We start from the raw sequence: 27,278 nt of genomic DNA on the forward strand, positions 1-27,278 counted from the left end.
ATGGCTGATGTCCTCAAACAACAAGCTCTCAGGAAGGAACAATGCAGCAAAGGTAGGGCTAAATCCGGCATCCTTTCCCTTTTACTTTGGCTGCTGTATATAAACTACGTAGAGCTGCATGGAGCGGCACTATGTCCAACTGTCACATCATACATGACAATTTTTCATTTTAACAGCTTCTTAGACACGCCTGATAGAATACCTGGATGCAGGTCTGCACATTTCACATTTCTGACTTTATATCATCTGTTATATTTTATCTGTATCATATTGAATATCTTTCTGTGTCAGAATGTGTAACTGTTATTCTGTTTTATAGAAAACTAACATAACAGAGCAACATCAGTGCAAATTACAAAATGTAAATTCTTGTCTGCATTTTTCTTCATGATCTGGCATCGTTAGGCAAGAAGCATTTCTTTACTTTCTACATTTTGTAGTTTTGTAAGTGCGATAGATGATCATTTTTACATTTAATCTCTGTCAAGTAACCATTTCTTATCTGCACTGGGGTGAAGCATTTACATATACACCTACTCAATGACAACATCAATTATGCATTTCTACTTTAGCTATCAGTTTCCACACTACTGTTTCTCTGTCTGCTATCGACTCACATTTCAAGTCTCGCTTTTCATGATACTGAATCAGTCATCCCCATTCCCTGTGCCCTATAAGTTGCTATTTGGTATGCAACAGCACCTGTGACTTCAGTCTAGGTTCACGCGTACTACTCTTTATCGTGATTTGCATGCACCAAGAATCACCTAAACTGCCCTTCTGTCTCTCATCTCTGCTGTAACATCAACCCAACACATACGACTCATGTGCTTACCTTGTCAAATCGGAAAAAGAGACAAAATAAAATGTACCAAAATAAAGCGATCAGTTTGCTTTCATCTCAAACATAGCTGTCATAACCTCTGGTCTTTCACTGATGGGAGACCAGTGTACAAAGCAGGCTGCTGCCAGCTCTGCTTTCACCGCTCTGAGATCAATTATAGTGGGTGCTTTATACAGAAACAGCTAGCATTAGCAAGTAAATGAGCTTCAATGGTTTATGGTCATTAACAAATAAGTTTCATCTTGTTAACCATCCTTAATGTCTGAGTCTAATATGTTTTACCAAATGCTCCACATTCATATTTTAATCCCTTGTCTACATATAGTCAGTTAACCATGTCGCACACTTTTAATTAAACAGATTTTTTGTTATAAATAGTTTAACATCCTTTTTGACAAAGTCAAAGAGCACTTAATTCTGCTTGCCTTTTTGTAAAACTCACCAGAGATATAAAAAAAATGCAATAGGCGTGGTTGTTGAATCTGCATATAAGAACATCATATATCCGAGATGAGTAACTTAAATTTGTCATCTAAACATAATTTAGTCTTGTAATTGTCATATATATGCGTTTTCTCTGGAAGCTCCGCCCCCTGGACAGCAGCTCAGTTCACCATTGTTTGGAAACTTTATTGTGGTCTGGAGATCTACACTTTACAGGTAAATACAAATTTAAAGCTAAAATACCAATGAGAAAGAGCGTAGACCCTTTATATATAGGTAACATTTGGCGGTAACATTTTTTTTACTAGTATGTTGGCTGGCCAGGAGCAACGTAAGGCACCAGTTAGCTAATGTTAACCAATGTCAATTGGTGTGAGAATCAAATCAGAAATATTCAAATATAATGTGAGTTAAGATTATTTACATTTTTAAAGCTAAATTAACAGACCATTATAAACTTTTATCAGTGTCTGGTGTTACCAGCAACAATTACAAAATTATTATTATTAATGTAGCTGCTCCTTTGAAAGTGTGTCAGCAGTAACAATATCCACACACAGCCTTGGGCACGATAAACATGCAGAACTGCAGAAACTACAGGGTGGGCCACTTATATGGATACACCGTAATAACATGGGAATGGTTGGTGATATTAAAGTCCTGTTTGTGGCACATTAGTATATGTGAGGGGGCAAACTCCTCAAGATGGGCGGTGACCATGGTGGCCATTTAGAAGTCGGCCATCTTGGATGCAACTTTTGTTTCTTCAATAGGAAGAGGGCCATGTGACACATCAAACTTGTTGGTAATGTCACAAGAAAAACAATGGTGTGCTTGGTTTCAACGTAACTTTATTCTTTCATGAGTTATTTACAAGTTTCTGACCACTTATAAAATGTGTCCAATGTGCTGCCCATTGTGTTGGATTGTCAATGCAACCCTCTTCTCCCACTCTTCACACACTGATAGCAACACCGCAGGAGAAATGCCAGCACAGGCATCCAGTATCCGTAGCTCCAGGTGCTGCACATCTCGTATCTTCACACCGTAGACAATTGCCTTCAGATGACCCCAAAGATAAAAGTCTAAGGGGGTCAGATCGGGAGACCTTGGGGCCATTCAACTGGCCCACGATGACCAATCCACTTTCCAGGAAACTGTTCATCTAGGAATGCTCGGACCTGGCACCCATAATGTGGTGGTGCACCATCTTGCTGTAAAAACTCAGGGAACGTGCCAGCTTCAGTGCATAAAGAGGGAAACACATCATCATGTATGTCTGTGAAGGTTCTCAGTCATCCAGGTCATCGTAGTCAAAGGAGCTTGCAAAGCCATCATCATGTAGCAATTTCAAATATCCAGTGGCCTTGAGGTTTCCATTGATGAAGAATGGACCCACTATCGTTGTACCCCATATACCACACCAAACCATCACTTTTGTTGTTCCAACAGTCTTGGAGGGATCCATCCAATGTGGGAACTGAGGGTCCTGTTCCAACTTTTGTTTTGCCCATTCTGCAAATTCTGTGCGCCGATCTGGGTCATCCTCGTTGAGATGCTGCAGTAGCTGGAGTTTGTAAGGGTGCCATTTGTGAGTAGCTAATATCCGCCAAAGGGATGTTCGACTAATGCCACTCTCCAGTGACATGTGGCGAGTGCTGCGCTGTGGGCTCATGCTACGCTGTGGGCTCTTGCTACGCTGTGGGCTCTTGCTGACTGAAGCGAGGACAGCCACTGATGTTTCTTCATTAGTGACAGTTTTCTTGCGTCCACATTTTGGCAAATCCAACACTGAACCAGTTTCACGAAACTTAGCAAGCAGTTTGCTAACTGTAGCATGGGAGATGGGTGGTCTCGTAGGGTGTCTTGCATTGAAATCTGCTGCAATGACCCGGTTACTGCGTTCACCAGATATCAACACAATTTCGATCCGCTCCTCACGTGTTAACCTCTTCGACATGTCAATGGCTGTGAACAAAGAGAAACTTGTAAATAACTCATGAAAGAATAAAGTTACGTTGAAACCAAGCACACCATTGTTTTTCTTGTGACATTACCAATAAGTTTGATGTGTCACATGGCCCTCTTCTTATTGAAGAAACAAAAGTTGTATCCAAGATGGCCGACTTCTAAATGGCCACCATGGTCACCACCCATCTTGAGGAGTTTGCCCCCTCACATATACTAATGTGCCACAAACAGAACTTTAACATCACCAACCATTCCCATGTTATTACGGTGTATCCATATAAATGGCCCATCCTGTAGTTTCTGCGGTCAGGGGAATCTACACAGACCCCAGATGTAGTGTAACAGTTATCCAAATGTTGTGTATCCTGTTTGCAAGCACTGAAAATATACTAAATCAAATTAAATGAAAGCTTGCTCCATGCTAGCTGCATGTTCACCATAGACAAGACTGGGCATACTCCAGTTTGTGGGACAACCAACAGCACGCACAGCATTTAGAAAACTGCTCACTTCTTGCTGGACCTACATCTTCCACCGTTTATACACAATGACAGTGACTGACAATGACTGACTAGTTACAGTAAACTGTCAGTGCAATAGCTGCTGCTGTTATTTGGAGTATTGAACACTTACCTTGTAGCTCTGGATATTCTCCTGAGCTGAAGGTTACTTTTGAGGTACTATGGCAGCTTGGTCTTGGGCCGCGTCCCACTTTACTACTTTGCTATGAGACAATTTAGTAATTTTCCTGTTGTAGCTTTTCTTGCTCGAGAGCAGCAGGTTTTCTCAGTGCTGTGTTGTATTACAGTTCAAAAAAAGAGTGTCACATGCTTACAGTGTTAAGTGTAAGTCCAGTTTTGTAATTCTGCAATACTGAGAAAATACAGATAACTGGTTAAAGACACATGTTTTTGTTCATTGCCTTGCTGTTTTTAAAGTGTTTAGAATTAATATCTCAGAGCTATTTATTTAAACCAAATGATGTACAAAATGTATTTATCATCTGCAGATGTGAGCCTGTAGACCAACTGATATTTATCTGTAATTTGAGATTAGCAAGACAAATACATATATATAATAATTATTAAAATGAAGTCATTATATTGGTTTAACATAAGATAACTAAATACACTGAACATAAAAAGGTTAAACATAAACAAACATTTTGTGTTATATTTACATGCAATAACTGTAAATGACTGGAAAACATAATAAATATATAAAAATCATGTTCATTTAGCATGTAAAAGAGTTGTGCAGCTATAAATCAGAACATTAATGTTGACTAAACAAAACTTATTGTGTGCAACTGATGTACATATTATTTTTTCTTGTTAATCCAACAGTTTACTTTTTGAAGCGTATAGCTTTCATTTTCTGAGTGAATCAAATATGTTCTAGTTGTTCATCGTTGTTATGTACATGCACACCAAAATATTATGGATACTTGTAGCTGATAACTAGGTGTGAATACTGTCTTTTTGTTTGATGTGACCTTAACTTCTGTGATGAATTTAGGCTACATTTTGTAGATGTTACAAGTTAGGTAAAGGCAGACTGACTTTGTACTCAGTGTTTAGCCATATAGTCATTGTTTGTGTGACTTTTCACTTGCAGTTGATCAGCTGTGTTACCTTCAGTATTGTTTTGCACTGAATAATTTGAATTATTTTATACAATATTTTTATTTGAGATTATCTGTTACTAATTTTAAGTAATTAATACGGTCTAAGTCTAAATATTACTCATATACAATATTATCGGTCACATGCTTCTGTGTTTTGTAGTTCTTTGTGTGCCTAATGTCCAGTGTAACACATGTTCATTGTAATTACAAAGTAGCTCTAACAATACAAAGAGCTTTAATATATAAATATCCCAACAAAGGACACAAGGTGCCCCTCAAACAAATTAACAACTATTTTCTCTTCTTAGAGGATGTGCAGATATTAATTTATTGAAAAGTTTCAAAAAGAAGAGAAGCTGCGCTTTACAGGGATCTTTGGTGTATTATGGTAGCACACAGTGTTCACAAGCTACTGCTGTCTGAAAAAAGAAAAGTCAACACAGCCTAGGTTTTACCATGTGCGCTTCATACTAACGTAACTCCTCGACCATTTGGACTAGAGAGACACTTCAAACGGTTACTGAAAGACGAGAAGACAAGCTTTACGAAACTTTATGGTGCATCATTAGAAAGCGCATGCAATAACAGTGCAATCACAAGTAAGAATTGATGACGCACGGAGCAGAGAGGCGGGTGTGGAGAAGTGGCAACGCACCAAAAAACTGATTTATAAAACTGAGTAGGCTCAAAAACGTTTTTGTACATATTTAGTGTAGTTCACATTTAAAGTTGATGTTGTGTTGCATTTTGTTCCTGTTTCCACTTAACTATAAATCTGAAAAAACAGTCCGTTTGTTGTTGTTTTTCGAATTTAAACTGTGTTTCCATCATAACAATACAATAATATAAAATGAGGCCAGATATTGAAAGCTGAGTTTATTCTGAAAAAAGGGGACAAACGCATTCGTTTATAATATGATTTCTGGTCTTTTTCCAGCCAAAATTACCATATAAGTCCAGGTGGCTTAAATGATGCTTGGTCGATAAAGGATTGTACAACTATTGCAGTGTATACTTGTGCTTTTAGACAGATGTACAGAGAGATGTACAGGCATGAATGATTTCTTGTTTCATCTAGCCAGCATAAGTGGGAGGGCGAGCTGGAGTGGGACAAAAAATTGGCCCGGGCACTTTGACTCAAGACCAGCCCACCAGGTATTATCAGAAAAGCCATAAACCAACGCTGTTGCAACAGTGATGTACACTGCCTTGTTGGTATATAAGTATGATTTCTATACATTTTACATCAGATGACCACTTTGGTTGTAAGATTCAGATAATTATTTACCAAAAGCTAGACATTTTAAACCACCAACTCTCTCCAGCCATGTTGATGAATTACCTTTATTGGGTGAAAATGTTCATTTCCAGTGAAATGACACAGTCAGACTATGCTTACAGGATGTGATGTTATAACACTAATGTGTAATTTATTTGTTCAAGACGTATTTCTTTGTTATGGTAAAGAACATTAAAATCATGATGAACAACACGAGTGGCGATTTCTCTAAACTTGTGTATATAATTTGGCATTTCTTATTGTAGGTCAAAAATAAATACATAATATAATTCTATTTAGTTTAAAGGTTTATTTGCAAGACACAAAAACAGGCAAAATTAAAAGTTACAAATGTGCTGTGCATGAAACGAATTCAAACGTGGTGACAGAGCCAGGTGCAGATGTGTGTCACAAGTTAATCTGGCTGTAGGCTACTCAGCCACAGGTGGTGGTAATTGACTCGACTCCATTTGAGTGCACACAAAGTAAACTGCACACTTTAGCTGTGAAGTGAAAACACTGAAATCGCAGTAATAACACGTACGAGGGGAATAATAACGAAGACTAGATTCTCCTGATCGTTACTCTTGCTGTCCTGTGAACAGCATCGGCGTGGTGTTAATTGTTTGCTGTTCTCACAATCGCCTCCTGCCTGGGAATATCACCAGGTAAACTTCCGACATTTTTAAACATTTTGTTGTTCAACAGCAACAAGACTGTCGGACTGTGTTTGAGGAAACCTCACAAATGTCACAGATGAAATATCTGTTTGCGTGTGCAGAGCGAGTTTAGATATTTGCATCTGTCATTCCTTTGAGCTACTCCTTTAACATTTTTTCTTTTGTTTTGTTTTTTTAATTATCATTTCTGTGTCAGATAATGGAGTCAAATCTGGCGCCTGTGTAGAGCACTCAAAACCCATGAAGGCTTCCAGGGCTCACGATGCACTCCACAAGGAACTGCTCCTGGCACATAAGAAGTAGGTACCATATGAAAACCAAATATTTTCTAACATTTGAATGAAGTCTAATGCGGTCTGTTCATCATTTTTTATCACACACAAATGTGACTTGTAGTCTAAATTACTGCGAGTGGTCAGTAAGACTAGAAAAGTGCTACACCACACTATAGGTGGGAGTACATTACATTGCAAGTCTTCACCTGTTCTTCAAGGGTCACCTGAGGGCGAGTCTGTTTTTACAGGCAACTTCTTTCAACATGTTGCACATATCTTTACAATCATCTGTTCGGGACATTTTTCCACTGATATCTACCATTACCCATGTGATAGTTCATGATTTCTTTGTTAAATAAACTAAATGAGCAAGCTAAGCTTTGTCTGTACATTCTCTGTTCTTTGTTGTCAATTTTGAGCCAACTTTGTAACACATGTGGGCTCGTTCATAGCTTTGAATGCTTTTTGGAAGCACCAAGTAAAAGTTAATTCTCCAGAGAGAGGGGTTTTGTATGTTGTCAACACATGTAAGTTAGTTCTAGCTTTTTATTTTAGATTCTCGACTTAGTGAGTCCCACTATTGTTGATTTAAATGGGGGGACCGTTTTTCCAGCAGGTTTCAGAGATTGTGTTCTGGGTAACTGTACGTGTTTGTTGTCTTAGTTTGTCTTAGTGTTGTCTTAGTAAGGGTTTATTGCTGGTTAAAGGTGGTCACAAGAAAATGCCAGCTGTAGAACCCTGGTCTTCTGAGCAGGAAGCTAATGAAGTTCACATTTGCATTGATTTTTGTTAGCTTTTGTTATTTTTATCTGTTGTCACATAAACCCCAGTGATCCTGTTTTATTTGCAGCCATACAAGGTTATCTTGGTTTCGTCAAGCTAAAAAATGTTTTCCAGAACAGAGCAGGCTCTTTTAGATTGGTGTCCATAGATGGACAGTGATACATCTGTCTCAATAGTGTTCTTGACCTGGCAAGTTGTTGTGATGAAGTTTGTCTTAACCAAGAAAGAATTCATCCACCTTTTGTCTTGTGTAGTCTTTTGACAGTTTAAGGGGTTAGTAGGCCACTGCAATAATTCTAGTGTCAGATTTTTCATTTGAAAAATTTTCTGACACTCCGCGGGCACCTTCGTTCTATTTAGCGTCTTAGAGCACTGGATTTCGGTTGAAACCCACAGCGGGTAAGGAGCTTTCTTGTCTTGACCAAGGACCAAGATGGCGGCGCGTGAACACGAGGCTCAGTGTCTCTCCAGAATCTGCTATTTAGCGTTTTTTTAATCTACTTTTAACCGGATTATTCATCCAGAATTGCTGTGCGTTGCTGACCTACAGCAGACAAGAGCTTCTGGACATCTGGACTCATAACTCCAACAGTTTTATCGCCGATCTCCGACTCATCCCAGAGATCTCCAGAACACCAGAGGCTGCCCACTCTCCCCGGCCGGGCGGAAGTGCACGCAGACGGCGCCGAGAACGTAAACAAAGGCGAGGTAGGCGCGGAGGGCTATGGGCTAAGGGCTAAGCTAAAGCTAACAACAGTATTTTCCTCGCCAATGTCCGTTCTCTGGCAAACAAAATGGATGAGATATGGCTCTCCATCACTAACAACAGACGGATTATGGACTCAAATGTCATGTTTTTCACCGAAACATGGTTGAACAACAGCTGTCCGGACAATGCTATCGAGTTAGCAGGACGCCACACACACCGAGCCGACAGGCTAGCAGATGACTCCGGCAAGACCAGAGGTGGAGGTTTGTGCATTTATATTAACAATGCTTGGTGCATGAACTCCACTACTATTGAGAGTCACTGCTCACCTAATGCGGAGTCTCCTGCCACACCAGAGGAGACAAGACTTTAGACCGTGTTTATTCCAACCTGGCTGGAGCCTACAAAGCAACACCCCTCCCCCACATTGGACAATCGGACCATGTCTCCCTGTTCCTCACACCTCGGTATTCACCACTCATCTAACGTGTGAAACCTGCTGTGAGGACAATTAAAGTGTGGCCAGAGGGGACAGACGCAGTGCTCCAGGACAGATTTAAAAACACAGACTGGAATACGTTCACTCACACAGACCTGGACCAGTACGCCTCATCTGTACTGGAGTACATCTCCAAAACCACAGACAGTGTCACCACCCAGAAACGTATCACCATGTACCCCAACCAGAAGCCTTGGATGAACCGGGATGTTCGTCTCCTCCTGAAGGCCCACAACACTGCCTTTAGGTCAGGAGATGCACACGCCTACAGTACAGCCAGGGCTAATCTAAAGAAGGGCATCAAAAAAGCCAAACACCATTACAAAAAGAAGGTAGAAGAACACTTCTCCAACTCCAACCCCCGACGCATGTGGCAAGGACTCCAGACCATTACAGACTACAGGACCACCAAACCCTCCCCCGCATCCTCCGATGTCTCCTTCCTCAACAAGCTCAACAACTTTTATGCTCGTTTTGAGCGAGGGAACCCCACAACCACAACCAAAGCAGACGTGACGCCAGACCACCAACCTCTGACTCTCTCCCCCACCGATGTAGGAGCGGTGCTGAGCAGGATCAATGTCCAAAAGGCGGCAGGTCCTGATGGCATCCCCGGGTGTGTTCTCAGAGCGTGTTCTGGGGAGCTTGCAGGAGTGCTCACAGACATATTCAACCTGTCCTTGGCCCACGCTGTGGTACCGGCCTGCTTCAAATCCACCTCCATCGTCCCGATACCCAAAAACTCCAACCCATCTTGCCTCAATGATTACCGCCCAGTAGCACTCACCCCCATCATCACTAAGTGATGAAGCACACTTCAAATCCTGTCTCCCCCCCACCCTGGACCCCCACCAATTCGCATACCGCCAGAACAGGAGCACAGAGGATGCAGTCTCCATCGCACTGCACTCTGTCCTCTCACACCTGGACAACAACAACACCTACGCCAGAATGCTGTTTATAGACTTCAGTTCAGCATTCAATACAATCCACCCCTCACAACTCATCAGGAAACTGACAGACCTGGGCATCAGTTCCCTCATCTGCAAATGGTCACTGGACTTCCTGACCAACCACCCCCAACATGTCCGGCTGGATAACCACTGCTCATCTACAATCACAATGAACATCGGTGTACCACAAGGCTGTGTGATGAGCCCTTTCCTCTACTCCCTCTTCACCCATGACTGCAGGCCTGCCGATGGTTCCAACACCATCATTAAGTTTGCAGATGACACCACAGTGATTGGCCTCATCAGTGACAACGATGAGGCCGCCTACAGGGAGGAGGTGGATCGTCTGGCTGAGTGGTGCGACAGAAACAACCTGCTGCTTAACACCGAGAAGACCAAGGAGCTCATTGTGGACTACAGGAGGAATGCTGACCCACATCCACCCATCCACATTAAGGGGACGGCTGTGGAGCGTGTGAGCAGCTTCAAGTTCCTGGGAGTCCACATCTCCGAGGATCTCATCTGGACGACCAACTGCTCCAAGCTGGTCAAGAAGGCTCACCAGTGCCTCTTCTTCTTGAGGACTCTGAGGAAGAACCACCTGTCCTCAGACATCCTGGTGAACTTCTATCATTGCACCATCGAGAGCATCCTGACCAAATGTATAACAGTCTGGTACGGGAACTGCTCTGCCTCGGACCGGAAGGCGTTGCAGAGGGTCGTGAAAACTGCCTAGCGCATCGCCGGAGCACCACTTCCTGCCATAAAAGACATCTACAGGAAGCAGTGTCTGAAAAGGGCTGGGAAAATCATCAAAGACCCCAGTCACCCACATGGACTCTTCACCCTCCTGCCCTCTGGGAGGCGCCACAGGAGCCTCCGGACTAAGACCACCAGGTACCGGAACAGCTTCTTCCCCACAGCTGTCAGACTCCTGAACTCTGCCTCCTGACATCTGACCCACGTTAACACATGGACTGAACATACACACACCCACAATGGACAACTGTACCCTCAAACACAATAATAACATGGACTGAACCACCATTCACAACCACTAGCACTTTATATAGCCTCTGTAGGAATTATATCTCACTTATCTTAACTGCACTACTGTATAGCTCTGTGTAAATAATCATTCTGTACATATGATAATTTTTAATCCTACAACTGTTTATAACCTGCATAGTTCCCATTTCTGTATAGCTGTATATCTCAGATTTCTGTATATTTTTTTATTTCATATTCTGTATAGTTTTTCATAGTTATATCCTGTTCATAGCCTGTACAGCTTGTACTCACTACAGCCTGGACATACTGTACTTAAAGTTATAGCATATTCATAACATACCTTCATACTGTGTATTATAACATACCATAATAGACATATTTCTGTAATATACTTACATATCTACATTATTGCTAATATATATTATAATATATCTATATCATGGCTAAAGCACTTCTGGATGGATGCAAACTGCATTTCGTTGCCTTGTACCTGTGACATGTGCAATGACAATAAAGTTGAATTCTATTCTACTCTAATTCTATTGATGTCAGTGGCTTTTATTTCCTCCTTTCACCAGCTTATTGTCCTTATTGTCCTGTGTTGACTGCTGGGATCTTGTTCCAGAGGTGTGGACTTGAGTCATATGACTGAAAAGAAAAAAGTCTTGTGACTTGTCTTGGACTTTTACACTGATGGCTTGCAACTTGAACTGAACTTGAAACTGTTTACTTGAAAAGCCTTTAGATTTGGAGTAAAATAAAGATAATAAAGTTTATGTCATGGTCTGCGACCCAGTGAGTTGAATTGTTTATTATTTACTTGCCACATTATTGCTGTCGGTGTTTTGGTTTTCTTCCCTTTGCCCCTCATGTTTCTCTGTGCTCCCTCTGTTCTGTGTCTTGCTATCCCTGCCTGTGTGTTCCCTTGTTTCCAGTGTAGTCAGGTCACTGTGTAAAGCCCGTCTCTCTGAGTCTGTGTCTTTGCATGTGTGTTGAGTTTCCTATTTTATCCTGTTGAAGATGGTGGACATCTTGTAACCTTTTGAAGAAACAACATATTTGACACAAGGTAAGAACAAAGTCGCAATTAGTGCTGTCCATCCATACTGTTCCTCAATCACCACCTTAAAAAACTTAAGCCTCAAGTCAATTTCCTGAATGGCCTGGTAAGGAGTTTCCAAGCATCTTTGAACAAAAGATTTCTTGGAATCATTATCAGTGTGCGAATGGCTAGAGCAGCCTCCTCAGATCCAGTGTACCTCAAAGCAGCTGCTTTGGATCCAAAAGAATGACGTGGTCCCACCTCTGTCTTGTTCTTCCCACTCAGCTGACATCTCAGGATTTGCCTTACTGTCTGTAGATATTTTGTGGTTGCTGCTTTCCTAGTGGCAGCTTCACGGTTCCCATTTGGCTGTGGGGACAAAGGTCTTAAGGAGACAGGACTCACCCCATCTGGTCCAGTAGACTTGCCTGAGTGGAGTCTTCTCATTTGTCTCTGAACCTGGTCTTGAGTGAAAAAGATAGGTGGGGTGATAGAGGGGCGTCAGGACTTTTACAGGAGGCAACGGTGCAATGTGGAGAGGGAGGGAGAGAGAGTGGTATGGCTGTGGATGTAGCTGACTACAGGTAAGGCTGTTGGGGGGTGAGCATTCACTGCAGTGTCGAATCTGTTGAAAAACACATTCAATTCATTAACTCTGTCCTGGATGACTCAGCCTCAGCCTCTGCTGCTGAATTGCTGCATCTGTTGTTTTCTTTAGCCAGTAGATGTGGATCATCGCAGGGGCTGATACTGTCAATCTCCCCCTGCTTGGGACACCTACTTGAATATCTGCCACTGCGATGGATACTCAATCCTGTTTATGGAGGTTACTGTAGTCTGCTTTTAGCTCCACTAGCCACTAAGCACTGGTGCAATATGTTGTGTCATTCTGCCATATGCTCTTCTGATATTGCTCGGTCTCAGTTGGGCTGTATACACTGATAGTATACCTTGGATGTCTCAGTGGAGAGTAGCTGGCAGCGCTTCAGGACTACTTCGTGCGCACAGACGGGAGCATGTTTAAAGAAGCAGCCACACGAAACGGCCTCCTGGACCTGGACAAGTTCACTGAATTTGTGACCTGCTACATCAGTAAGTGCACAGAGGATGTAACGGTCTCCAAAAACACACCACGAGAACCAACGAGAAGCCCTGGTTCACTGCAGCAGTACGTGCATGTCTGAGAGAGAGAGATGCTGCTTTCCGGTCTGGAGATAAACCGGCTCTCAGAACAGCCAGAGCCCACCTCTCTCGCGCCATCCGACATGCAAAGCGTGTGCATGCACAAAAGATCCAGAGCCACGTCCACAACACAAAAGACTCACGCAGTTTATGGCAGGGCATTCAGGCCATCACACAGTACAAGCCTGGACCAAGCAGCTGCATCAGTAAGGCCTCCTGGATTGTGCTTGACCCCTCACACTCCTCACATGGACTCTTTTCTCTCCTTCCATTTGGCAGACGCTACCGCAGCATCGGGGCCTGATCCTCCAGACTACGGAATAGCTTTTTCCCACAAGCCATCAGACTCCTGAACTCACTACCAGGCCCCCATCTCCCCCCACAACACACCCCCACACAAACTGTTAACAGACTCTTTTGCACTTTACACACCACTCCCTCTGTAAGATGGTAAATGGTAAATGGCCTGTATTTGTATAGCGCTTTTACTAGTCCCTAAGGACCCCAAAGCGCTTCACACTACATCCACCCATTCACACACTGGTGATGGCAGCTACATTGTAGCCACAGCCACCCTGGGGTGCACTGACAGAGGCGGAGCTGCCGGACACTGGCACCACCGCCACATGCTGCTTTATAGACAAATGTTTTACTCCAGGTTTACAAGCTGGTGACTTTAAACCACTCCAAACTCTAAATTGTAACTTCTCTTGATCCCCTAAGACTTAAGTGTATATTTGTTTTTCGTACTCCTTTTTATATCTATTTATTAGCCCTTTTCCACTGATGTAACCGGAGCCCTGTCGTCTTGCTTCTCTGTATGCTGCACTGGATATAGCAGAGATGACAGGATGAAGTTTACTCTGACTTTGACTTTCCTGAATTCTGTCTCCATTGTATACCTCTTCATGATCCTAGCCAGGGATATGAGTCTTTACTTGGCAGTGCTCTACAGCTCCAATAGCTAGCTTTGGAATTTCTCCCCATGTTGCCTTGATCTTGGCATCGCATATCCGTCTCCATGGAGGGTCCTCCTCATTGTGGGTCCTTGTAACCAAGCATTCCAGTGGTTTTAGATAAGTTATTTGGTTGCAGTGATGGTTGCAGTAGAGATTGTCTGTGCTGCATATACATCTGTAGTTGGTACTGATAGGTTTGTAACTTGAACCCATCCGCTGGAACGTTGAAGACAATATAATTACACAGCAAAGATAGACACAAGGCACCAAAGTTCTCTGGTTTACTCATGCATGAGGGAGACCTGCCTAGAGCCAAGTGTCGTCCCACCACTTGACCTCCACCAGACTCTCAGCCAGGCTCCCCATAGCACTCCTTTTATTGTGGTTACATGAATATGCATAGGGTCATTAACATATAGCATCTTACATAGGTATACATGTGAACAAAGAATACTGTGTGTGTGTGTGTGTGTGTGTGTGTGTGTGTGTGTGTGTGTGTGTGTGTGTGTGTGTGTGTGTGTGGTACTGCTGATCAAAGGGTCATACATCCTTGGTCAGGAAGAGGGTAGCCTCCCCCTCACCCTAGATAACACGGTGAGGAAGTCCTGCAGTTCATCTAAACAAAAAGCACTTAGACTAGAACAGATGCAACTACATTAATCCTACCATAAAACAATAAGAGAAGGTACGACCTCTCTCGTGCTCCCAGGATGTGGGTGTGCATTCTAGTGTGGAATACACACCAAGCCTTTGCAGCCTGTTAAAGATCACAGTCCTATCACTACACAATTGATTATACACCTCTAAGCATATATGAGTAAATATTTCTAAGCATAAATGACAATCAACAATACAAAACCTAACATTCCCCCCTTTTTGACCTTTATGCTTGAAAAGTTCCCAGTTATGAATACCTCATGTCTGACAGTTTCAATGCAAACATTTTTATACTCAGCATATGTCAAATCACCCTAAATTACTGTAAAAGTACAGTTTAACAAATGTATTAGCAGTTATCCCATTCATTGAGCTCATCTCATGGCAAACTGCATCTTACGAGCAACCAAAGAAATTGTTGATTTAATAGTGAAACTAAGAAAGTAACATTTTCAAAAACATCTCAGCTTGGTGATGCTTCCTCCAGGTGTGCAAATCACATGTCTCTGCAGAGTGGTTTGAGTTCTGCAGGGCGTCATAATGTCTCTTCCAGTTGTTTCATTGTCCATAGGACCAGAGTCCAAATGTATGTAGAATAAACATTCAAACATACCAGTTAGTGTTGTTGTTTGTCAACATGGGTCTCAGCTATTTCCAAAGCTGCAGACCTCTCAGCACTCTAGTTTTATGGCCTCTACCAACCCCCATCACCTCATTCAAGCCTTCGTCCTGTGAGGGGGATATTTATGACTCCTTAATTGTCCACGCTCTGCAGAGAAACACCTCTGTGGAAAGGGTGCAGGGTTCAGTTGTCTTACTGCTGTTATGATCCCAGCAGCCTTCAGAGTGTCATCGTATGCACAGTATGGTGGCACAGCATTAGATGATGTTCATAGGAAACTGCTGTCATCACCACCATAGCTTCTGGTTCCTGTGCTTTCACAGAATCATGATGTCATCCTCGAACTCCTTCTGCGCTGTCGATGGAGCTTGGCACGCTCCCCTCATCCCTCGAGTTTTCATATCCCAACGCTGCTGAAGATTTAAGGCAGAGCACGTCGTACACCTTACTTGTCTTTCTCAGCGTCAATATTGAATCTTTCATTTTATTTAAAATCTTGCTGTGGGAAGTCTCCTCTTGATCTCCTGGAAGCTCAGTAGCACAGCTCTCTGTGTGATGTCTGCTGTGCTGAAGATGATCTCTGATCCTCCTCAAGCCTCTCTCCTGGCCTCAGCTCCCATCCTGTGGACGATCCTCTCAGGCACTCCTTCTCGTCATGCATAGTCCTGATTTTGGGCCTGCTGGATCTGTCTCTCTTAGGTGAGAGTTGTCATGTGTCCATCTCCTCTGCCTTCCTCCTGGTTCAGCTGTTTCCGGCACCAGCTGGGGTCCTATAAGGATGAGCGTCGTAGTCAAGGTAACCAAGAGGGTCCTGGTCGCACACAGGTCCGTCACGCCTCGCACTTGGTTGCCCTAGAGTTGATCAGAGGCTGGAGGTTGAAGTGCGAGCTTACCCTACGGGGGCTCAATCAGCACTCCCCCCTCACCACTGAAACAACCAAGTGTGAGATTTCTCTATTGTGCTGTCTTGAGGGTACCGGGGTTTCCTGGGACCTCGACCTCTTTGCAGTGGCTCTGATAAATCCAGGAGGGTCTCTCCGCTATTTTGCAGGCAGTTGAAATGGTCCTTGCTGTGGCTCCAAGGTCTGATCTCATGATGGGCCCCAACCAGCTTGACCTTTGACCTCAACCACTGCCTGGGCTCAGCTATGCCTGGAATGTTTCTCGCTTCTCACTGCTGCATCTGTATTTCAGAAAACTTCTATTTGGAGAGCATGTCAACAATCATCAAACAACATTCTTTAGTTCAGTGAACTTCACTTATAGGCCATCAAAGCCTCATCTGAACATGGATGCACCACTTGCATAGGTTTAATACTTGTAAATAAACGGCTAATCACACAAATCACTGCAACAATAATAAAAAAACATTGTTTAATGTTAATCCTTGGACCCCTCCTCTTGACGCATGGACACACCCATGCGTCAACCCACCAAACCTGGATTCCTGTCTTAAAGAAAAAGATTAGCTAGATCATATCCCAGGCAACATCAGGGCATCTCCTCCCCTGGAGCAGCACCACCCTGGACCTATAATCCTGTGTGTTTTGCATAACACCTGGCTCTGCCAGGAGCCTGCATACACACCATCATGGCCTGGAAAGCTAAATCTGGAAGTGAAATCAAACTTCACACCTATAAACAATTATATCATAAAAACAATAAGCATTCAACATCAGCAAGACAAGTGTCATGTGCAGGTTTTCTCAAATCAGGAAACTACAAGTATTTCCCTAATTTGCCTCAGACATGGATCATCCCCTGTGCTCAATTAACATTAATGTAATTGGTGACTTCCCTTAAGCAAAGTCACTCCACTCATATATCACTATGGGCTCAAAAGTGGCCAGCAAATGAGCCCATATTAACTATTCCATAAACACTGCATCTCTTATATATTTTTGTCATGTCACTTGTCTGCTTCAGCCGAATCTTGTACATGCAGTCTCAGAAAAACAAACATTAGCAATACACATCGACTGTGGTCAGACGCAGGTCAGCAGGTTCCAGAGGTGCCATAAAAAGGCCATAAAGTCAACCATCCATAGCCGTGGAAAAAATGTTATTCATATCATCAAAGTAACCGTCACATTGTCCCAAAAACACAGTGTAACAGCATCACCACTCATAACCTGTAAACACAGTTTCCTCACACATAAACCCAGAAAACCTGTAGTAGGAAAAAACATCAACCAGTTATCCTGGTATAAGCCACATCATCAATTCACATGAAGAACTGGCATGCTGTAAGAAAAGAAAATGCCAATATCAGCGCTTGCGCAGGTGTATGCATACTTTGTCACAGTTGTGAGCAACACAAGCCTATGAATAACACACACATGGTAAATTCACAGACAGAGAATTTGAACTAAAAAGGTTAAATTTTCAAAGTTCACAAACATAAAAATGGCATTTAAAGGGTTAAATCGTCATGCAACCTCGGATGTTGCTGTCATCTTTCTGCTCCTGTAACAAAAAACACATAAATTCATCCACCCTTTTGTCCTGTCTAGGTGGAGGTTAACCTTGAGTCGTGGTCAAGTCCTGTCAGCTTTTACCAGTCAGTCAGTTTGTTTTTTTATTTCCATTCATTCATTCATTCATTCATTCTTTCTTTGCTGATAGTGGAACCTATCGTCGCATTTAGTTTCCACTCTCAGCAAAATGACGTCATCTCAAAAAGAAAAAGAACTTTAGATCGGATTACATCGCTGTATCCTTTTTAGGCCGGGACTTTTATTTAATATTGTCCCAATAAGTGGCCTTCTCCAGAACCCATTTTAATGTGGAGAACTCACTTGTAACGGTTTTCTCGACAGGTCGTATAGCACTTTTAATTTCTGACGTGCAGATCTGCTTAAAGAAAAAAATAAACAAACAAAATCAGTGCCTGTTCAAAAAATAAAAATAACAAATAACAAAGATTATCAAACCAAACTTTCAGTGCACTGTAAAAGTATCAAAATAAAAAGGCCTTGTTAAGTCATGACACAAACTCCTCATCAACTTCACAACAAAAGAAAAATCATCAGCTAGATTCACTCCAAACCAACCATCAACTGCACAACACACAACATAAGCCTAATGTCTTATTAGCTATGAGTTTAGTCACCAGGTCTGTGCTCTTCACTCATTTAGGCCACAGATCTATTTTATTCAATTTTCCTTTTTCCCTTCATCATAAAACATGTGACATGTTGTCATGCACTTCACAAAAGAAGTTTGTTCTGACGTATTCAGAGTTGTGTATCTAAATACAGGATTCACTCGCACATCAAAACAGGAAACTCAGTGTTTTAGAGTCTCCACTCTAACAAACTCCAACACATCTCATTCACTTGTGCTAGAATTCAGTCACCTTACATTAATCTAAAACCGATCAACTAATTTGCATATCAGCTATTAACCCACTAAGTTGACAGGACAACAGAAAAGCATGTTCAAAATAGTATCACAAAAGACAATTTCCCTCATACAGTAAATTACTTGCTGCATCAATCAAGCAGGAAGCTTCTCCCAATTTACTATATTAACAACTAAATTTATTGTCTGATCACTGGTTGGTCAAACCAGAATCTTTTTCCCCACAAAAGTTAAACTGTTGTCCTGCAACCTAGAGAGTCAATTTTTTGCATTGGATAAATTCAGCATTTGATAACAAGTGTCTGCTAAATTGACACTATTTTAACACTGATGAAAGATAACAAGCTAATTTTCATTGCATGTGTGTTTGTGTTATTAGGCAGGTCTAATGCATGTCTGTGGAGCTGCGTCTCCAGCAGGGCATGTTCTTAAAGCTGCCTTTCCTACACACTTCTCTGCTATTTGATCATTTCTTAACTACTGTGCTATGAGTCCACTGGTTTTTGCATCACACTAAGTGACTTGGACAAGATGATAAACAGACTCACATGCTGAAGATGTTGTCTAATCTTCATAAGCTCTCTTGTGTTTGGAATTGTTAGTAGGGTTAATGCATGTTCTGCTTGTTTGTGTGATTTTGTATGTTTCTATTTTCGCAGTGTTTCAGACCCCTTCACAATTTTCCAACTTAAGCAGTCAGTTTTCTTTTCCCCAGGTTTGCTAACCCAAATTTTGATTTCCCACATTAAATAATTCCTATGTGTTCTCACCTAGTCTTCTCTGTTGTCTGTTGTCCTCTCACTCTGTGTCCTCTCCCACTTCAACAGTCCAACAGCCGGCAGTTCTCCTTCAGCTTTGTCCTGTGTTCCACTGTCTCTTCTTGCCATTTTACTCCACAGGTGGCAAATGTCAAACTCCAACTGTTCAGTTCTCCTCAAACGTTTTCTTCACATGCACAGTGAAGTCACAGCCTGTTGTAAACACAGTGCCATCCATCCGATCAGTCAGGATGATGGGTTTGCTCTTCTTCTCTGATGCTGTTTGTCCACATTGCTGCTGCTTTGCTGGGACTCTTTGCTCAGGACTTGCTGCTGTCTCTTTATCATGTTATTGCTTTGGAGCTGCATTCCTTGTCTTCAGGGAGGGGTGAGAGCTTGCTTGCTTGTGAGGTTGAGAGACACATGGCGCTGTAAATAAGTTAGCCAGAAACTTGGCCTGCATGTTTCCAATGATGTTAAACTATAACTTTCTTTCGACCGCTGCATGTGGAAAATTGATTCAGGTCTGCTTTTCACCTGAAAGTGACAAACTAAGACATTTCATTATTATCATCACTGCTTAATCAACACACATCTCTCTCTCTGTGTGTGTTTTTGTGAACAGTCTTTTCTTAAAAGCAGAAAATGAAATTGTAGTTGTTCTTGGCTGATCAACACAAAACCTTTTTCCTATAATTATTTTTCATCTACAATGTAAATTTTGTCTCTTTTTCACTCTTTTTTTTCTTTTTTTCGTTACAATATCTGGTGACCTGCAGAATCACCGCTCTCACTCACAATCAAAGGCAATTACTTTTACACAGCGCACAAAAACACTGTGATGTCAGACACATTCACACTCACTTTGTCATCTGCATAAATAAATCACATGGCTGATGATATGTGCCATGGTGATCCGTAAATATGATCACCAGTTTATTTAACTATTTTTCAACCCAACAAACAAATAAACAAAAACATGATGCTGATGTTATGAACACTCTACACACGAGTCAAGATGCAGGAAAACTGCTCACGGAAACGCTGCACACTCTCTGTTTCCCCCTCTTTGAGTAGTTCCCAGACAGCTCTTGATCTGATAATGTGTAGCTTGCTCATCAGCTCAGAAAAAAACTGCAACGCAACATCACACAGTAGTTGCATGCTCTGCCCACAGCGGCAAAGTCTTACACTTTCATATTCAACACAGCTTCTCCATCATGTACTTTTAGATGTTTCATACAGGGTTCAGCATATTAGTTGTTTTCACAGGTGTGCTCCATATCTCAACAATGGCTCATAACAAGACGACAGTCTTTCACACAGGTCAAGTGCCTCTATGCACTTCATTAGTTTAAATATTTGCCTATATCACTTCACCTCATATGTCATTGTACTGAATTTGAGCAACCACAAGCTTAATGTAGATTACTTTTAACAACTATCCACCTCAATTACGTCTATGGTCTGGCACACAGGCTGTTGTTGATCAGGGCAAGCTAAAGAGTTAACATTTTGTGTCAGCAAGGGGGTGGGGGAAAGCCATTCACCAGAGCATATCTTAAGTGCTGCTGATGTGGGCTGGCCTTCTCCACAGCTCTTCAAGGCTGGTGTGTTTTCTGAAAACTTCTAACATTTGAATCTCTTCCATTTATAAGCCTGCGATTAACCGCACGGTTCAGGTCCGCGTGAAACCCGCGCAGCTAAGGAGCCGTCGCTCTCTCTCTTTTTTACATAAATACTTTGTGCTGCCAGGAGCAAAGTCCAGCACAAACGTCTGTCTCCCTCCGACTCACTCTTGGTTGCTTAGAAACCTATGATAACAACAACAACAGTCGGTGTCACAGACCACGTGTTCTACTCCGCACACACTCACACACAACAAGAACGACAACAATAATGACAACAACACAAAATAGGCCTACTGTCCAGCACAATCTGGACCCCGCGGAACTTCTCAACACCCCACTGAGCGGTGGAGAACTCACTACAGTACCCCACACAGCGGTCTGTATTTCGCCCCACTAAGACGGCGAACCAAAAAAAGTTCGAACTGCGCAACTCTGCGACTTAATGCTTCTGTACAAAAAACCCCACTGAGCGGCTTTGTACATCGCCCCACTTAGACGGCGAATTTTAGCCCCACTGAGTGGCCACGGACAACACCCCACTGAGCGGCGAAGACGTACAGTTATAGAGTTGGACTCTAAACTTACTCGGTGTTGCTTAGCGTGTAATACCAGCCTCGAATCCCGCCAATCGCCATTCATCGAGGAGAAAAGACATACAGCGAATCCACAGGAACTTCCTGGCTGACGTCAGTCTTTCAGCGTGCCTCTCCTCCCCTCGGTGAATGCGATTCCAGGGATCCGGCTCGAAGGACCAATTAATGATAGGTTTGTAACTTGAACCCATCCGCTGGAACGTTGAAGACAATATAATTACACAGCAAAGCAAGACACAAGGCACCAAAGTTCTCTGGTTTACTCATGCATGAGGGAGACCTGCCTAGAGCCAAGTGTCGTCCCACCACTTGACCTCCATCAGACTCTCAGCCAGGCTCCCCATAGCACTCCTTTTATTGTGGTTACATGAATATGCATAGGGTCATTAACATATAGCATCTTACATAGGTATACATGTGAACAAAGAATACTGTGTGTGTGTGTGTGTGTGTGTGTGTGTGTGTGTGTGTGTGTGTGTGTGTGTGTGTGTGTGTGTGGTACTGCTGATCAAAGGGTCATACATCCTTGGTCAGGAAGAGGGTAGCCTCCCCCTCACCCTAGATAACACGGTGAGGAAGTCCTGCAGCTCATCTAAACAAAAAGCACTTAGACTAGAACAGATGCAACTACGTTAATCCTACCATAAAACAATAAGAGAAGGTACGACCTCTCTCGTGCTCCCAGGATGTGGGTGTGCATTCTAGTGTGGAATACACACCAAGCCTTTGCAGCCTGTTAAAGATCACAGTCCTATCACTACACAATTGATTATACACCTCTAAGCATATATGGTTAAATATTTCTAAGCATAAATGACAATCAACAATACAAAACCTAACAGGTACTTCACATAGTCTTGGTAAATCAGTCAGTAGGGTCTGATTTTACCAGTAGGCCTTTACCTGACATCATGGCTCCCCCTTGCTGTAGCTTTCGAGTTTTACCTCATCAAGCTTCAGTTGTGATAACAGTTGCTTCCTGATGCTGGAACACTGAGCTACTAGTTGCTTCTTTGTTAGTCTAGATTTTAGGTGTTGAAGATTCCTTAGGTCCCACCTCCTCTTGATGTAACACCTTCCGCTGGTAGGTGTGGTAGCATTTCAACAGCCCCGTATTCTCATCTTAACTGCAGTTTTTCTCTGCTTCCTTTATGGATAAAGGGGTTTGGCTCTGAGCAGCAGATCAGAACTTCAGCAGGTGCTTGAGAGGAGGAAAAGGGAACAGAGTTACCAGGATGAGGAACAACATAGTAGGACTCCTCTGGAGAAAGTCCTACTCAGACGTCAGCAGAAACAGCATGAGGTAGTAAACTTAAAGTGTTGCACCAGCTTTAGCTACTTTTAGTAAGTTCCTTCATTTAATCGGATCATCCATTACAAACAGTGTCTAGTAGGGTTCAAGACCATTTCCTCCAAGACTACTGTAGGGTATTTATCTTACAATATAAACCACCCTGAGGTTACTGCTGTTGTGATTTGGTACTATATAAAACATAATTGTACTAAGGAAGGACTGTAGATAAAATGAGTGGATTTCAGATATCATGAAGAACATTATTAACACAGAACGCAAACGGACTGAACTCAGTTAAAGCACTTCTTACTCAATGCGTTTAATATTTGCATACATTCACGCAGAATGTATTTCATAAACAATAAACATATTATGTCATAAAAAGGACCTTTTTATGACATGAAAAAGTTACTTTTTCTCTGTCATTTATTTTCAATAATAAGTTCTATGTGCTTCTCTTTGTCTCTTAGAGAGAGAGAAAACAAGATGAGGAGGTACGAGAGGAATCCCAGCTGATGGAGTTTGTTCGAGTCCGACAGAACTTAAGAAAGATCCACACCGTGGTCCAGGAGAAGAATGCAAACTCTTGAACTGTTATTGAAAAATATGAAAAGATTTATTGTTTCATTTCACTTTATTCAATGTCTGATGTCCTTTACATGTAAAAACACTGGTTGTTGAAATACAGAAAGGAAAAAAAAAATTAATACAAAATTGTTACACATTTTTGTTATACTTTACATGTGCTATATTATATACTTTTTAAAAAGAAGATATTCATAAATGTAAATAGGAACTGTTCTTTAACTTGTGCTGTTTAGTTATATTGAAGTCTTGTTATAAATTACTGCTACGTTTATGTTTTAATAATACCAGATGTTTTTGCAAACAGTTGCACATAAAATCCTGAACACTGCAGGACAATTAGCATGTTTTGTTGTGAAGTGGAAAAAAATACAAATCAAAATGTAAAATTCACAAAATTTGGCCAATAACTCTTGTTAGTGATGGAACGGACTGTGCTGAGGCTTCGGGGTATGTGTCAAGAAATCCAGTATTAGGAATAAAATGATTAAATAAAGCTGTTTTTATACACATTGCTATGTGCTCATTAAAGAGGGAATTGGATTATCGTGATTGTGCAGAGGGTTTTGCAACATGCTTACACATTATACCGTTTAAAAGTCAGGATGATATTTCTGGGCCAAGGGATCAGGGTTCAGAATATCCTGAACTTAGATAATAGATAGAATCAGTAGGATAATATTAATCAAGGTTAGGCAGGGAGGAGTTTTCTGTTATATTCCAGGAGAAGAGCAGATACGAGACAAGGCCAGATGTGAACAGAGAGAGAAGATTCGCAGGGAGACGGCAGGACCGCCACTTTGCTTCCCAGAAGAAGACAGTCATAACAATACTTGTTTGTTCTTGTTTTATAAAACTGTACAGCCCGCTCTGATGGTCATCCTCTGTGTGAGACAGACGGCTGATTTCACTCTGAGGTCCAGCGCTGTAAACTTGTAATTTCAAGTGCTGAAGCAAATTAAATCTTTTAAACGACAGAAGTTCTCCTGTACTTCCTTAAGAAAAAACAAACATGTCACCAGAAAGTCTTTTATGAAGATTCTTCGTCATGAGGCTTGCTTCATTAGGGTGAGTGATGTCACCGATGACATCTGAAGCCTTGCTGGTTCAGAAAGTGGTTGGAGTGTTTGTGTAATTGATGATCATATATTAAGTAGATTGGATCCATGCAAAATTTTCATGTTAGTGTTCAAGCTTGTTTTCATGGAAAAAGAAGTGTCTCCCCCTATATGGCATCACTTTGTCCTGATTTCTCCTAATAAAATATTACACATAATGTGCAATGTGTTACTGCGACTACAATATTCACAAGTCGGATTTTTTTCATCATTCTAAGGTGAAGTATTTGTTGTGTGCCAAGCACCTGACCTATGGGTATCATCTAGAAAGAGATGCATTAATCCAAGCTGGCTGTGGGATACTCGTCCACTCTGTGGGAGCCAGGGATTGAACCACCAACCTCCTGATCAGCAGCTGCCCTGCCCTACCTCCTGAGCTACAGCCACATCATTAAACATTTTTTTAAAGTGTCATTAATTAATAAAAATGTAAAATCATTCAAAGGCATTTAAAGAAATTTGAAGCATTTAATAAATAATAAACACTTTAATGGAATAGTAATGACTGATATAGTTAATTATTTCAATTTTAATTTGTAATTAATTAATTACACATTTAATTATGTATTTATTTTGGCATTTGTGGGCCTCAAAGCCCAAGCACAAAATATAGTTTCTTCCCTCTGCTGCTGAGGAGACATTCATCCGAGTCACCAGCCTCAGAAATCACAAGTTAACAGCAGCTCAGATCAGAGCCCAGATAGATGCCACACAGAGCTCCAGTAGCAGACACATCTCTACATGTTCAGAGGAGACTGTGTGAATCAGGCCTCTATGGTCAAACAGCTGCTGAGAAACACAAGGAGTGGACATTAGACCAGAGGACATCTGTGCTTTGGTCTGTCCACATTTGAGATCTTTGGTTCCACCTGCCGTGTCTTTGTGCGATGCAGAAGTGAAGGCAAAAGGACCAACAAGTGCTCAGCATCTCTGGGAACTCCTTCAAGACTGTTGGAAACCGTTTCAGGAGACGACCTCATGAAGCTCATGGAGAGAACGCCAAGAGGGAGCAAAGCAGGACTCAAAGCAAAGGGCGGCTTTCATTACTACATAATTCCATATGTGTTCATTTATACTTTTGCAGTCTTGATTGCAGCAAGGAGGAATTATGGCAGGAGCCCTAGCTCCGCCTGGAAGAGAGAGCTGGGGATTCAGTAACAGCAGGTCCTCATCTTTGGCCTACACCTTTGCCATCATTATATCTGGCAAGGAGTAGGCTGGGGCGCCACACAGCTGGGCCTCCAACGCCAACTAAGACAAGCTTCTCTTAAACATAAAACAGAAATTTGGATGCCAGATGGATCAATATCTACCCACCCATCAGCCATAAATGAGTAGTTTGAGAAATTCTACCGCGACCTTTACATCACCTTTTTTTTTTTAGGTATTTACAAGTCTGAAGCTTTACTAGTAAGCACTTCAGACTTTCACAACCACCAGATCATTCAGTTACTGATGACATACTTGATTTGGACCCTTGTGCAAAAGGCAATATTTGAATAAATTATTTCAAGATTCACCGAGCTGGGAAAAAACTAGATTAACATGAATAAAGGATCTCAAAATGGAAATTCCCAAAGAATTCTGGCAGCTCTGTCTAGAGCTTTCTGTATTAGACAATGTTTGATACAATTTAAGAGAGTACTTAGTTACAGACAAGCAAAAATGTATCCAACTGTGAGTGTAGCATGTGCAAGATGCCAATCAGGTTCCAACCACATTAGGGAATATGTTTTGGGGGTGCCCTCGGCTACACAAATTCACAAGAATGTGTAGGTCTTTCATACACATGCAACAGAACAATTTCACCATCGGCCCACATCTCCACCTTTAGGATTCCTGCCCAAGCTGTTATGGTTTCGTCACCACAGCTAAAAGCGATTGCTTTCGCCTCAGTCACGGCTCAAAGGTTTATTCTTCTCCACTGGAAATTAGACAAACCTTCTTTTAACAACTTGGTAAAAGAAATGCTTTAAATGTTACAGCTGAAAAAACTGAGCTACAGCAATTCAGTTCAATTTTATTTATACAGCACCAAATCACAACAGCAGTCACCCGAAGGCGCTTTATATTCTAAGGTAGGCCCAACAATAATCCTTACAGAGAAAAACTCAGATTCATGGATTTAAAATGGACTCGTAAAGTTTTGGCGAACTTAAAATAAAACAAAAAATAAAGCTCGCTAGCAAACATGAAATAACTTTGCCAGTGTTGGTCTATGGGATGCCAATAATAGTCCATTTGATTAATTTACCATGCTGAGCATTGTTACGTTAACTTGGTGATGACTTTGCTTACAGAACTGTTATATCGTGAGTGGTGCTTCATATGCCAATGTGGCCACATTGTACATCATAGTCATGCACTTTATTTTCATGTTTTACAGTAACAGACACGCG

At 41.9% G+C, this 27,278-nt stretch overlaps 1 protein-coding gene across 1 annotated transcript; it reads left to right on the forward strand.

The window, feature by feature from the left end:
- Positions 1-23,766, forward strand: LOC308411918 (actin-associated protein FAM107A; the record flags this gene model as incomplete). Its single annotated transcript, XM_080905973.1, has 4 exons — positions 1-52; positions 7,042-7,144; positions 23,044-23,185; positions 23,647-23,766. The coding sequence occupies 4 exons, from the start codon at positions 1-3 to the stop codon at positions 23,764-23,766; spliced, it is 417 nt and encodes a 138-aa protein (XP_080762099.1).
- Between the last annotated feature and the right edge of the window lie 3,512 nt (positions 23,767-27,278).

This window comes from Rhamphochromis sp. 'chilingali', assembly GCF_963969265.1.
Source record: "Rhamphochromis sp. 'chilingali' genome assembly, chromosome: 1".
Lineage (NCBI taxonomy): Eukaryota > Metazoa > Chordata > Actinopteri > Cichliformes > Cichlidae > Rhamphochromis > Rhamphochromis sp. 'chilingali'.